The sequence below is a fragment of the Apteryx rowi genome, unplaced genomic scaffold (genome assembly GCF_003343035.1).
Source record: "Apteryx rowi isolate R43461 unplaced genomic scaffold, aptRow1 scaffold_72, whole genome shotgun sequence".
Lineage (NCBI taxonomy): Eukaryota > Metazoa > Chordata > Aves > Apterygiformes > Apterygidae > Apteryx > Apteryx rowi.
The window spans coordinates 1,391,009-1,404,860 of record NW_020451005.1 but is presented as its reverse complement, the minus strand read 5'-3'; the positions used below and the strand labels follow the sequence as shown (position 1 = coordinate 1,404,860).

The 13,852-nt window shown below is 39.1% G+C and overlaps 1 protein-coding gene across 2 annotated transcripts in view; it reads left to right on the top strand.

Annotated features, from left to right (window-relative positions):
• EDNRA (endothelin receptor type A) overlaps positions 1–13,561 on the top strand; it is a 29,578-nt gene extending 16,017 nt beyond the window's left edge. Inside the window, exons 3-7 of one of the 2 annotated variants that reach the window (XM_026087545.1) lie at positions 4,364–4,562; positions 8,475–8,627; positions 10,821–10,954; positions 11,365–11,473; positions 13,424–13,561. In XM_026087545.1, the coding sequence (XP_025943330.1) occupies positions 4,364–4,562; positions 8,475–8,627; positions 10,821–10,954; positions 11,365–11,473; positions 13,424–13,561 (733 nt within the window). The remainder of the gene's footprint in view (positions 1–4,363; positions 4,563–8,474; positions 8,628–10,820; positions 10,955–11,364; positions 11,474–13,423) is intronic. The other variant, XM_026087546.1, reaches the window with a different exon arrangement.
• Positions 13,562–13,852: the final 291 nt, after the last annotated feature.

The following is a 13,852-nucleotide window of genomic DNA, read 5'->3' as shown; positions in this document are numbered from 1 at the left end:
GAAAAGGTTCATGCAAAAAAGGAAAAAAATTGTAAAAGAAATGTGAGATAAAACACACACACAGATTTTAGATTTGGGAATTATATGTAATGCATGATGTGTCCCTTTTATTTCAGTTCCCTGGCAGATGTCCTATATTCTCTAGGTTTGAGGGAAATAAACCTTCCAGTATTTTTGCATTCCTAATCATGGGAAGTTTGTGGCTAGACAAAGATCCTATATGTTACGCAATTCACACAACATCCACTTGAAAAATTATCCTACCACTATTTTTCCAGTCACTCTTATAGCATTAAGTAAATAGACCAAGTAATTGCAGGTTAATATGCATTCAACATATTCTGATCTAATTATCAGAAGGCTTTTGACACTGTCTCCCATAACATCCTCATAGACAAGCTCAGGAAGTGTGGGTTAGGTGAGCGGACAGTGAGGTGGACTGAGAACTGGCTGAATGGCAGAGCTCAGAGAGTTGTGATCAGTGGCACAGAGTCTACTTGGAGGCCTGTAGCTAGCGGTGTCCCCCAGGGGTCAGTACTGGGTCCAGTCTTGTTCAACYTCTTCATCAATGACCTGGATGAAGGGACAGAGTGCATCCTCAGCAAGTTTGCTGATGATACAAAACTGGGAGGAGTGGCCGATACACCAGAGGGTTGTGCTGCCATTCAGAGAGACCTGGACAGGCTGGAGAGGTGGGCAGAGAGGAACCTCATGAAGTTCAACAAAGGCAAGTGCAGGGTCCTGCACCTRGGGAGGAATAACCCCATGCACCAGTACAGGTYGGGGGTTGACCTGCTGGAAAGCAGCTCTGCKGAGAAGGACCTGGGAGTGCTGGTGGACACCAAGTTAAGCATGAGGCAGCAATGTGGCCAAGAAGGCCAATGGTATCCTGGGCTGAATCAGGAAGAGCGTTGCCAGCAGGTCGAGGGAGGTGATCCTCCCCCTCTACTCAGCCCTGGTGAGGCCACATCTAGAGTCCTGTGTCCGGTTCTGGGCTCTCCAGTACAAGAGGGATGTGGCACTACTGGAGCAAGTCCAGCGAAGGGCTACAAAGATGATTAGGGGACTGGAACATCTCTCTTAGGAGGAAAGGCTGAGAGAGCTGGGCCTGTTTAGCTTGGAGAAGAGAAGGCTGAGAGGGGATCTTATTAACGTGTACAAGTATCTGAAGGGAGGGTGTCAAGAGGATGGGACCAGACTCTTTTCAGTGGTGCTCAGTCACAGGACGCGAGGCAACGGGCACAAACTGAAACACAGACAGTTCCGTCCGAACATGAGGAAAAACTTTTTCACTGTGAGGGTGACAGAGCACTGGAAGAGGTTGCCCAGAGAGGTTGTGGAGTCTCCTTCTCTGGAGATATTCAAAACGCGCCTGGATGCAATCCTGTGCAATGTGCTCTAGGTCACCCTGCTTGAGCAGGGGGGTTGGACTAGATGATCTCCAGAGGTCCCTTCCAACCTCAACCATTCTGTGATTCTGTGATTCTGTTTACTTCTCTTATTTGAAAAATATTTACAGTCCACAGTTTAAAACCACTGTTTGTTAAAAACATCATTCGGTCAAGGATGATGAGATAGTACCATGTAGCTTGTGCAACTGATAGAATTAATTGTAAAACTGCCAGTCAGTAGAAAGTAAAATTTGCACTGATTATAAAATTGTCAAAGTTCACTTGGGACAAATCTTTGAGTATTTGTGCAAAAGGGCATGTTCCTAGGTATATTCCATGTAGTAATTAAAGCCAAAATTTGGTATTTGGCAAAAGGCAATATGAAAGGATCACAAACATGATTCAAAATTAAATTCAAATATGAATTAATATGCGTGGGAAGATATTATGATGAAGGTAACTTTCTCAGTCATTTCAGTATAGTTTATTCACTCGTATGCTCTCAGAATTCCAACCTCATAGGCCTTCTCCCCATGAGTGAAACACTGCCTCCCTCCTTCATGACATTCTTTGAAGATAGGAATGCCTTTTAGATGTTTTCATTTTTTAATCTGTAAGTCTAAAATGTACTAGTTTGCTTTAGCATGTTCAATATCTTCAGTTTATACATATATTTATGTTAAAATGATGTACTAAGAACCTGTCCCTACTATACCTGTGACTATGCTGTGTATGATATTGCTATCAGTATCAAAGCAAATGATTCTAGTCTGTTTACTATGAGGACGATGTTATACGAGGCTCTGACACCTTCCAGTGATGTTCTGTAATAATTCTTTCTGTAGTTTTTCTGATGGGCTGAAGACCTGATCTTGCATTCATGCACCTTCCTCACTCTGTTTTGTTCAGAAAAGTTTGTAAGGAGAGGATGCCTTTTAATAACCCTAACATTTACTGACCTCTGTAGCCTGGGGTCCTACTTCTCTTAACTAACTCTTCTTCTCATCAGAAACTCTTCATCCCTTCCGTCTCAGAAAACCAAACTCCATCCTTTCCCAATACACTCAAAGCATCCCAACCCAGAGCTCTCAACTGCTCTTTTCCTTAAACCCTTGTTAAGTGGGAGCCCTCAAGCCCCCAGTACTTTCCTGGTCAAGTTCCTCAAAACTGTCTCATGCCAGAATTCTGTATTCCTTCCAGTCTCCTCTCTAACTCCTACCCTAATTCTCCAGCCTAAAGCTTCCCGATCTAAACTTCCCTGTTCTTCCCAGTTTCAGCTTTCCTGTGCCCAAGCTCATCCAGCCCCGCAACTTAAAGCCTACATATTTGCAAATCATATGCTCCTGATCTGCTGAGGGCACCTCTTTTTCCCACACCCTTCACCTTCCTTGTGCCTGCTGGTATTTCCTGTTGTACTCCAATTAGTCACTGTCATCAGCTAAAATCACCACCTGGCTCGTGCCTTGACAAAGTTTTAAAAATAGAGGTGGCAGGTGCATACATCCAAATCTGTCTGCCAGGACTCAGAGGGACAGAAAATGAGGGCACATCTGAGGAAGAAAAGAATACTTGCCATAGCCAAGACAATAAAATGACAGTTTCTTATAAATTCTTAATCTGCTTCAATGACCTCTTGTTCTGACATTTTTAAAGTAGGGGAACAATTTTTCTTGATTTTTTCCCTCTCAGCTAAAGAAGAATGTTTCGTCAGTGGATGCCATGATAAAGCCATGCAGCACTATAATTCCAGATGGGAAGCTGTAACTATTTTGGGGAAGTAAAATAAGCAGTTTAGGACATGTTATGTCACGGATGAAAGAAAACTGCCCAGCATGTACTTCAGATTATTACAAGAACAAAAATACTGTTTGTTCTTGCCCTAATTTTGCGATAGCACTGTCTTTGCTAAATTGTTGCAAATGCTAAGTAACTAATTTACTGCAGTTACTCCTAGACAACAGTTTACAGTCTGCTACTGAAAATTTTATTTATGGACCAGTTTGTACTCTGTATTGTATGCCTATCAGTCTCCTTCCAATAATTTTTGAACCTTTTGACTAGATGTGGCAGAGAGGTTGAGGTCTCAAGGATAAAAAATCCCTGCAAGTTCCTTGAAAATTGGCAGACAAGTAGAGGAGAAGGACCCTCTAAGTTCCTGTACTGGGAGAAAGGCTGAAGCCTGATAACAAAAATCCCTCACCATGGAAGGGATGGAGAAGGTAAAGGGAGAAAGAGGAAAAATGAGGAATGCTGTAAATGCATGACTATGTGTAAAGCTTCTTTAAGAATTCTCACCTTTTACCAGAGATTCCAGCTATGAGACACATATATACAGGAAAGCAGGTTTCAATAATTTCACTTTTCACAGAGAAACTTGCTATCTAAGGGATAAAGTCATGGGAAAAATGTGTTGCTTCTGGCATGTAGAGACTTTTCTTAGCTGTTCACTTCAGTTTCTTATTGGAAAGGTGATGCAGAGGCTAAGACCTGAATTGGCAGCCAGACAGTCCTAACTAGCACTCAGCTGTAGTCTAAGATCAATATAAAAATGCCTCATAAACCCAGTATTTTTTAACAGTTAAACAGAATAAGTAAAACAAGTGCATTTTCATGTTATGAAGAGTATTTTCACAGTACTTCATCATATGCAAGCTGACAACTTCACTTTGGATAGCACTGCTGTTACTACTGATGTGGCTGAAGGAGATAAGCTGTTTCTGTAGAATGGCTTCTGGGCCTGAAAGCTTTTTTTCTTCTGATACATAAGTTACTCTAGTAAAACACATTGCCTGTCCTCACAAACCTTGCCTACTTTAATCAGAAACCATTAGTGTATGTATAAACAAGCAATACAAGTTGAAAACAAGCTGGGATGTCAGCTTCAGGATTTTATTTAATATTTAAAACTAGACCGAGAGCTCTGGATTTAAGAAAGATACTGGAGACTGGAATCTAATGCCTGTCTCTTTCAGGTACAGAGCAGTTGCCTCCTGGAGCCGTGTTCAGGGAATTGGAATCCCTATGATCACTGCTATTGAAATTTTCTCCATTTGGCTTCTGTCCTTTATATTGGCTATTCCAGAAGCAATTGGTTTTGCTGTGGTACCTTTCAGATACAAGGATGAAGGTTATGTTACCTGCATGCTCAATCCTAAAAATAATTTTATGATGGTAAGTAACATCCTTTCTTCTCTTCTTGGGATTGGCAGTACATATCTTAGACACTTAAGATACTGCATTATAGTGTTAAAATATGCTTTATTCATCCATTAAAGTATAAAATATATTCTAATGTATACTGGTGCAAGGAGGATCCTTCATTTACAGCGGTCAGTCTCTGCTTTCATCCAGAGATAGCAAATGTGACTTTACAACATTTACGTTCCTTCACTAGTGAGGATTCTTAATCCAGTAATTTACAATACAGACCTGATTAAAGTATAGTCAAGAACAGTACCTGTGTAGCCAGAGCTTTAGGAGGTATTGTGTTTCTAGGTATAACACCTTGGAGCTTGCAACTATTGGAAAACATGTTTTACCATGGTGAGTCATCGTTTTGTATGCAGTAGCCAGCTCTTTTGGCAGAAAAAGGGTGGGGCCATGCGCTAACATAACTTTTCCTCTTCCGAATGCCGTTTACAAAGTCAAGCAGAATAATCCCTTCATTTATAAGAATTCATGGCTACAAATCTGACAAACTCATATCTCTAACCTAGAAAGCTTGGTCACTGTTAGCTGTCATCTAGACACAGCAACACAAAATTCAGAGCAAGAGAAGTGCCTGAGTACATATCAGGCTTCTTTGGCATGTTTCATAGCCCTCATCGACGACACTGCTGCAGCTTAACAGCTGCCAATACCCACATTAGCTTGTTCAAAGCAAGTCAGGTAGAAGTCACTACAGAGTTAACATATCTTTACTACATAGAGGGATAGTGGTTCTGCCCAACCCTCCACTGATAAAATGGGAAAAGGTATCTTACATTTTCCTTTGTGGACCCAAAGAAGGGCCAGCTACAGTTCACCCAGTAATAAAAAATGATTATTGTTCTGTTCTGTCTGAGAGAAGGCAGATAATGCAAGGTCTTAACTATTGAGGGAAACTCCACATTTTTTCCTGAGCTAGAATTTTTATTTAGAATAAAGTACAAGTTTCTTTGTTTGTTTTCAAATGTCTGACACTTCTCCTTCTATGGGATCATAACATGGCTTGGGCTAGAACTGGGGAGGGGAAGGCACAAAACACAGCTAGAAAATTTAGAAAATAAAAGGGATGCATGATTCATGGTTTTCAGTGGAAGATCCCCAACTTCAGTATGGTTACACAGACTGCAGGGATGGCAGAAACAGCAAGAGACAAAAGCAAGAGAAAAGAAAAGTCATTCCCTGATGGGAGTAAATCACATAGGTGAAGAGGGAGTAGAGTTGCCCAGGACTTATAATATTTTTGTTTCTAAAGTCTATAGATTCTATGGCTGTAGATATTTTAGTTACAAGAATGCGATTTATGAAATGTATACTGCAGCAAATCTAGGCTTTTTGCTTTTATAATGGCTGTTTTTTTCCACAAATGTGCCTGGACAATCTTCATTTCTTCTCTCCCTAAGAAAAAGAATGGTTTTCTCCTCACTATTCTCAAAAACATTACAGTTCAAGTTTTTTGTGGGCATGTTAACTTTAATGATATTGTTCTGTTCTTAACTCAGTAAGTAGAACAGCTTGTTTTTTTTTTTGTTTCTTAGCAGTAATTAGTATCTTTTACATGCTCAGCACTATTCAAAAGCTCCAAATCCCCCCAACCCCAAGTTGATTTTCCGGGAAAGAAACCAGCATTTACTTTCAAGCTGAGAATTAAGTGTTGGAAGCCTCAGCCAAAATGGATAGTGTTTCAATGAGTTGCAAGCAAGTAAAAACATTATATTAAAATGGAAATACCATTTTAACTTATCTATAGTGTTTACTACCACAAACACCACAATAAACAATCATTAAACTTTGGGAAGGAATTAAGATTAACTTTTGTTTTTAATAGGAGCCTTATTCATGTTTAAAGCAATCCTTGAAAGACGAAAGATTCATGCTTGACCATGATTCCCAAGAGGCTGAGTGCACCAGGAAACTTGTTTAAAATGCACATTTCCTGTAGAAAACCAGTTCCATGTGGACTTTCAAGACAAACAAAAGAATGTCTATTTCTCTTAAATCAACCCAATTCTGTGCTTTGATGTAAGCTGTGTGAAGCTCAGATTCCCTAATTAATTATTTGCAGACATTTTCACGTAGTTTCTATAACTTCGCAAAGCCAGGTCTTCGTACAGAATTAATGCATTGGTCAGGGTTGATACACAGAACTGGGTGTGTGTGTTCTTTGTGACTGACATGCAATGCTCACAAAAGCTGTTAGACTATCAGGACAGAAAGTTTGCCTTGCAAATACAGCATGGAGTCACACAGCACATATTTTGCTATGCTGCACAGCCAGTGCGCTTCTAGTCTGACCTGAAGGATTTTGCCACAGAAAAAATAATTGCCTCCATGTATTTGCAGTCCTCTTCTCTGCAGAAGGAGTGCTAATTAGATTTCCCCTTGGTACAGACTCTTAAAATATGAAGCATACTGTTTTCTGGTTTTCTGCTGGCAGAAGCTGAGTTCCCAGGGGGGAAGTTCTGCCTCCAAGGAGAGTGCAACTATGCAGTGGATTGCAGCCCCTCCTTTCCCAGGGATGAGGCTAATGAGGGGGAGAAAACAAACTAATCAACGCAGTTCAAAATGTCCTGTGAGGTGGGGTTGTGGCCTAGATACCGGTAGTGTATGCTAAATTAGCAAACTCTAAGCAACTTACTCTCTCTATTGGGGTGGGAGGATAAAAATCAAAAAACTTTCCCTTTTCTCAGTAACTCAACTTGCTGATGTAACTAAAGCAAATTAAAAAAATAACATTATTAGATATTAGTCTATTAAATTATGTCCATTTTCATCTTTCGAAGTTTAGCACTCTTCAGTTTTAAATGTAAAGAAGATGTCAGATGTTTGACTTTTTCAAATGGGATTCATATAATCCTCAGTTACTCGCATTTTGACATTTGGTGTGGGAACTGTGATGTTACAAGAGCACATCCATTAGGAATAAACAAGCTAAGGGAAAGATTATGAGAAAGAAGGTTCCCTTTTGCACACATCCATCTCAGTGACTAATAACTTAGAGACAGGAAGTATTTAAATTGTCATACTTCAATGCACAGTTTTGTCTGAGCATAGAAGTTAAAAAACAAAATACAGTATTTTCTCAAGTCTACAAACATAATTATCTGCAGAAAAGTACAATTTTAAATGTTTTGTCAAATGTAGTATTTCCCATAATACATAAAACCTTAAACCACAGTTAAGAGTTAAAATTACACAGCAGAGTAATGCTACGCTATCAATTCCCTCTGTGCCCGGTCACAAAAGTCAAATGGTATAAATGGCAAGCAAAGAGTTAAAAGTAACTATACCACTGGAAGCCATCAGTCCTAAGTTTTGCATATAACAGACAAATACTTATGAAGTGGCCTCTATCTGCCCAGTACATAAGCAAACCAACTAGCAATCTTTTCATAGATAACAAAAGATGATTAAGCTTACAAGACATTTTGAACATTCCTTTTTTGGAATCAGGACAGGAGCCATAGAGGTAAATGGCATTTCCTGAGGCTTTTAGTGAGATTTGTTATCGCACACTGACACTTACTACATTTTGGCATGTCATTTTTGTGAAAACTGAGCTCCAGTTTTCATGAATGGGAGTACATGTCCAGAAAACACAATCACAAAAAATTAATTCCAACTCAAAACAGATTGTAACAAAGGTACAGACAGGCTATCAGTAAGGTAAACTAAATGTTTACACTGCCACAATTCCCATTTTGCTGTTGGTCCAAAATAGATCAGAAGGATAAGAAAGTTGACATAGTTCAGTACGGTTTACCAATAGACTTGGACTTAAAAGAACCATACCAACTGTCACACTTTCCATTACATTTCTGTGGTACTTTCTGGTGAATTTTAAGAAAATATCTTCTCTTTTCTTTCCCTTATCTGCAGTTTTACAAAGATGCAAAGGACTGGTGGCTGTTTGGTTTCTATTTCTGCATGCCACTGGCATGTACTGCTATCTTTTACACACTAATGACTTGCGAAATGTTAAACAGAAGGAACAGTAATTTGAGAATTGCTCTCAGTGAACATCTTAAGCAGGTAAATATTAAGAACACCAGTCTCTGAAAATACTGTTCTTCTACCTTTGGGTTAGCTTAGAAATGTTTCAAAGTGTATCTGAATACAATAAGTTACAGAAAGTAAGGATGCAGGTTATTTATGACCTTAAGATATTCAGTCAAACTCAGAACATAAGAGATCATAGTATAAGGAGATATTGAAGACAATGTGCTCTGGAAGCTCACCAGAGTTTATTTCTTAAGTGTGACAGTTCTGCTCTCCCGCTCTTTAACCTTAAATCATTACTGGCTATATGCCATGGAATTTAGTTACAAAGATTTGCCAAAAAATTGTTTCTTGACTTTTTATTCATAAAGATACAACTCCATGGGTCCTCCCTATTTCTGGCATACTTCGATGCACAACTTCTGTGTCCTGTAAAAAGCAATTGTAGAGTAACCTGGTTTTAGGGTAGTCTAGATTTTTTCAGGCTTGTTTCACTGTTGCAGTACCACTACTGTAGCTGTACTGGCTATAGAAAAGAGCAGTAGGAGACTTGGACAAACAAGTAATCATAGAGCAAAACCACTCACAAAACTGTCAAATCTCACTTTGGCGTTTTTGCAGCATTTTCTGGTGCTTCATTCCTAACTGGAAATTTAAAAGTAATCTGTAGCTTTTTCCCTGCAGTTAGTCAGACAATAGGATACAATGTTAACTTCAGCCCATCGAATCCCACTCTTTGATTTAGAAACATGAATCCCTAAAGCAGTCCCCTCTGCATCTGAGTTCTCTAAGGGGTTCTCCCTCTGCTGGTTCATTCCAGATTGGGCAGACCAGAAGCTCCTCCCATGGTGCAGATCCTCCACTTGCTTCCCTCATCAGGCCTCAGGGCCTGCAACACAGTCTCCCCTAGGGCCCCACATAATCTACTCCACCAATTGGGACTAGAATGGTATGTACAGGGCAATCTTCCCTCCCTCTTTCCCCATCATGCGGGGTGCAGTGCCCAGCATGTTACTTGGACTGGTTACTGGAGGATGGATTTATGCCACAATTTACAAATGTAAAGGGTCTTTTTAACTATCACTTTTTGCTCTTCCTCCCTTTCTCCTTCCTCCCAACAGCCTTGTCCACATTAATGTCTAGTTATGATCCTTTCATATTTTGATGAAAACTGCTATTATAAGAAAGAAGAAATAATAATAGTCTTATTCAAAGACAAACGAGACTTAATCTAATCATACATTTGACTTTAAAATTTTTAATGACGGAGCTTTGCAATGCTTGTTATTGTTACATTACAGTGGCAGTTCAAGAAGTGGTATTCTCATCCCTACATATGACTCTCTTCATCAAATCCATGCCTACCAGATACCACTCATATGCATTGTCAAAAAATCCACTAAAACATCTGTAAATCCCTAGAGCCACATAAAATATCCATCAAATTTAAATTATTTCCTGACAAAGTATTATGCAATTAAGCTGTAATACAGAAGTTTCTACAATTTTGTTTGTAGAGGGACTATTTGTTCAGGAACATCAAGATCACATAGCAAGCACACATAGCAAAATTAATACACTCTGCAACTTTTTCCTGTTCAGTATCCCTTTACATGACATTACATATACATACTAAATATAAAATAGTACACCACAGAGAATTTGACATCCTGACTAGATACACAGTTGAATGAAACTTCTATTACCAATTGATTTAGGTGCCTTGGGCTTACAAATTGCCCCAAATCAAACTTTAGGTGAAAGTGGTTTTCAGTCCAGTGTGATATCAGTTTCCCTAATACACAAAAAAGTCTCCTTGCAGAGTATGTATGCTCCTGAAGACAGAGGTTTATCCAAGGGATTGCCAGAAAACTAATCGAGTGCAGAGAAATAGGAATGGCTGGGAAAGTAGTCAGGTTCAGGAAAGTCCAGCAATGGATTTTCCTTGGGTGACAGCTCAGTGACAGCAATCACCCATATGCTCTAGCTGCTCTAGTCTAAGTGATCAGTAGGCTCTGTTGAGGATGGCCAGATTTCAAGAACTAGCTCAATTTACTGGCTCCATAAAAAAGGTTTCACAGACAGCAGGTAGCCTGAAAGCTGTGCTTTGGGAATCCTTGCATGCTTATCTAGATTACTTACTTTGCTGCCAACATCACTCCACTATAGACACCTACCAATATGAATCAGACCATCAGTAATCATTTTCTTAACTTCTTTTTCTAGCGTCGAGAAGTTGCAAAGACAGTTTTCTGTTTAGTAGTGATTTTTGCTCTTTGCTGGTTCCCTCTCCATCTGAGCCGAATTTTGAAGAAAATGGTATACAACGAAAGAGACCCTGGCAGATGTGAACTGCTCAGGTACCCTATTTTCTTATACCAATCAAGTGTTCTTATTGAAAAAATATAATGCAGCACACTTGGAGATTAGGTAAGAAATGTCATTGGGCATGCAACTGTGATGTTAGAAGAACTGACTCTTATTTTATGATTTTTCTATTACATCCTTCTATTTTCAGGGGTTTCAGCTGTAATGGGGTACAAAAATTAAAATAAATGTTGTCTAATGCTATTGCAATCACTTTCCTCCTGCTTCTGAGAACTTCTGTGAGACAGGTTATTCCAGACACGGCATGGTAAAAGATTAGATTGAGGGAGCTAGCTGACAGAGAATTAGTTTCTGTGACAGAAGAGATTGCAACCACAAATAGCACAGATGCTTTGATAGTATATGAAGAGTTTAAATGTTTTGTTTTTTCTTTTTTGCCTAGTTTTTTGCTGCCACTGGATTATATCAGCATCAACCTGGCAACCATGAACTCTTGTATAAACCCAATAGCTCTCTATTTTGTGAGCAAGAAGTTTAAAAACTGTTTTCAGGTAAGAAACTGTTGATGAGATTTTATGTCCAGTTGATGAACTGCATTAAACCATTTAGTTACTATCTATTTTCATCAGTTGTGAGGAGAGGCATGTAAAGGAATGAAGGATTATAAATTATCTGGTTTACCAGCTAGCAGGTCACATAGCACACATACCAAACAGAGCTGAAACTATCCTCATTATCTGAAATGCTAAACCAGTAAATAAGTCTGACATAGTCCTCATACGTAAACAATCACTGAGACAGTCCTGCTCTTCTTAAGTACTATTTATCTGCATGTGGCATGTACATGAAGCAGAATTTGGTTGATAACATATTTCCCACTCTGGGTGAGGACAAAGAACATGCACAGAAGATACCAAATCTGCCTGCAGTTAAACAGTCACATTCTGACTAAAATTTTCAAGCTTGTATACCAAAGCTAGGCACCTGAGTTGACTTTGGCAATTAAATAAGCATTATGTCTTTTACCTGCATTTTTCTAGTTCCAACACAGGAAAACATATTTTAAGGCTAAAATAATTTCCTTATCACACTGTCTCTGCAAGTCCCAATTCACCAAATAAAGACAATACAGGAAGAAAGAAAATTAGAGCAAATAGTGGAGAAGAAAGTGGTGAAATGGAAGACTGAAATAGATTTATCTGCAAAGAAGAAAAAAAGAACTGTACCAATAAACTTTCAGGCTATGAATAGGTGGCATGAGCTATTGAAAAATATAATAAATGATTAAAATAGGGAATGCTTGTTTTTCTGTAGCCCACTCAGACTTACAAACTATTTTTAAGGGGTTATTTCCGCATGAGACAGAAGAAGTCAGTTTTGCCATCTGTTAGACATTGATATTGACAGTCCCATACTTCACTGAGAAACTGTGGAGAAGATACTACGCCTGGACTTGTCCTCAAGGGAGAAGTAACAGTGGGTACTACCAGGCTGCTCCTCATATCATTAACTCTTTCTTTCCATTTGCCCTTCCAAATAAAAATGCCATCCAACAACTCTAATTAAATAATTTTCAGCTATTATTTAATCTTTCCCCAGTTTTCACTATAACTTGCCCTTTCCCTTTTAGTATCAGTGTGATTAATTCAGGCAATCTTCCCGTTTTATAATTGAGTTTCCCACCCTACCTCTGTACTAACACAGTTATTTTACATTTCCACCCACAGATATGCAGTACATGTATTTTAAGTCTGACCTTACCTCTCTGCAACACTCTCTTCTCATTGAGTTCAGAGAAATCATTGATCAACTACTGTTACTGTCATTGTTCCTCTGAGACCATAACTCTCTTTCCCCTAAATAAGGTGGAGAGATCCCACTTACATAGAGTTCAGCATTTGTTTCTGTAAAGGGAGGGGAGGATAGCCAAAGAATTCTTTCTGAAAAGAGGAGACAATTGAACATCCCTGGATGGGATCCCAGGACCTGGGAGCATAATCCTAACTGCCTTTCTATTCTTAGCTATGAAAAAATCATGTGCCTCAATACATCCACCATCTCTTTTCTTAAACAACTTTGTCTTCCTCCAAAATGTTGGAAGGGACCTAAATCACTTGCTGGGGAATTTTCGTTTTCCCCCCTACTTGCTAAGCAGCTACTACTGATCTCTAGGTCCTCAGCCCAGTGAGAGAGAGGACCCTCCCCCAGCTCTTAGAATATGTGTGGAGTTCTGTTAGTTCCCAACCTGTTTACCTTAGTCAAACAAATTTCCCTTTTGATGCTGCAAAAGTTCTTCTTAAATAAAAACAGGCCTAATTTGCTGCCTTTGGGATTGTTAATCATAAGAATTGTTTACATTTTATGATAAAAAATTTCTTTGGGTGCAGCTCTCTCTCTTCACCTAAAATCATCTGTTCACTTCTGAACAAAGGATACAGTTGGCAAGCTGCATAGAGTTGGTAGATTCATGTTAACCATATTTTTCTTTTATTAATTTCCAGTCATGTCTTTGCTGTTGCTGCTCCCAATCTAAAAGTCTAGTGACCTCAGTGCCCATGAATGGAACAAGCATTCAGTGGAAAAATCAAGAACTAAATCACAATACAGATCGCAGCAGCCATAAAGACAGCATAAACTGAAAATTAAGGACTCTGGCACCACTTCAGAATCAAACAGGAAAAAAAAGTCACAACAAAGCTATTTTAACAGGAAGCCCAGTGAGTGTTCCATACAACATAATCAATTCAGAAGCGTGCACTCTTGTATATAATTCCAGAGGTGCTGAGTAGGTTGACTATAAATGTGATGTTCTGTGAACTGAGATCCCCTGGATGGTAATTCTGTCTCTGAAGATTATATCGATGTGTTTATAAAACCAAAAAACTGACTTGAACCACACATGTGGTTTGCTCTTCTGAACCAAGCAGGAA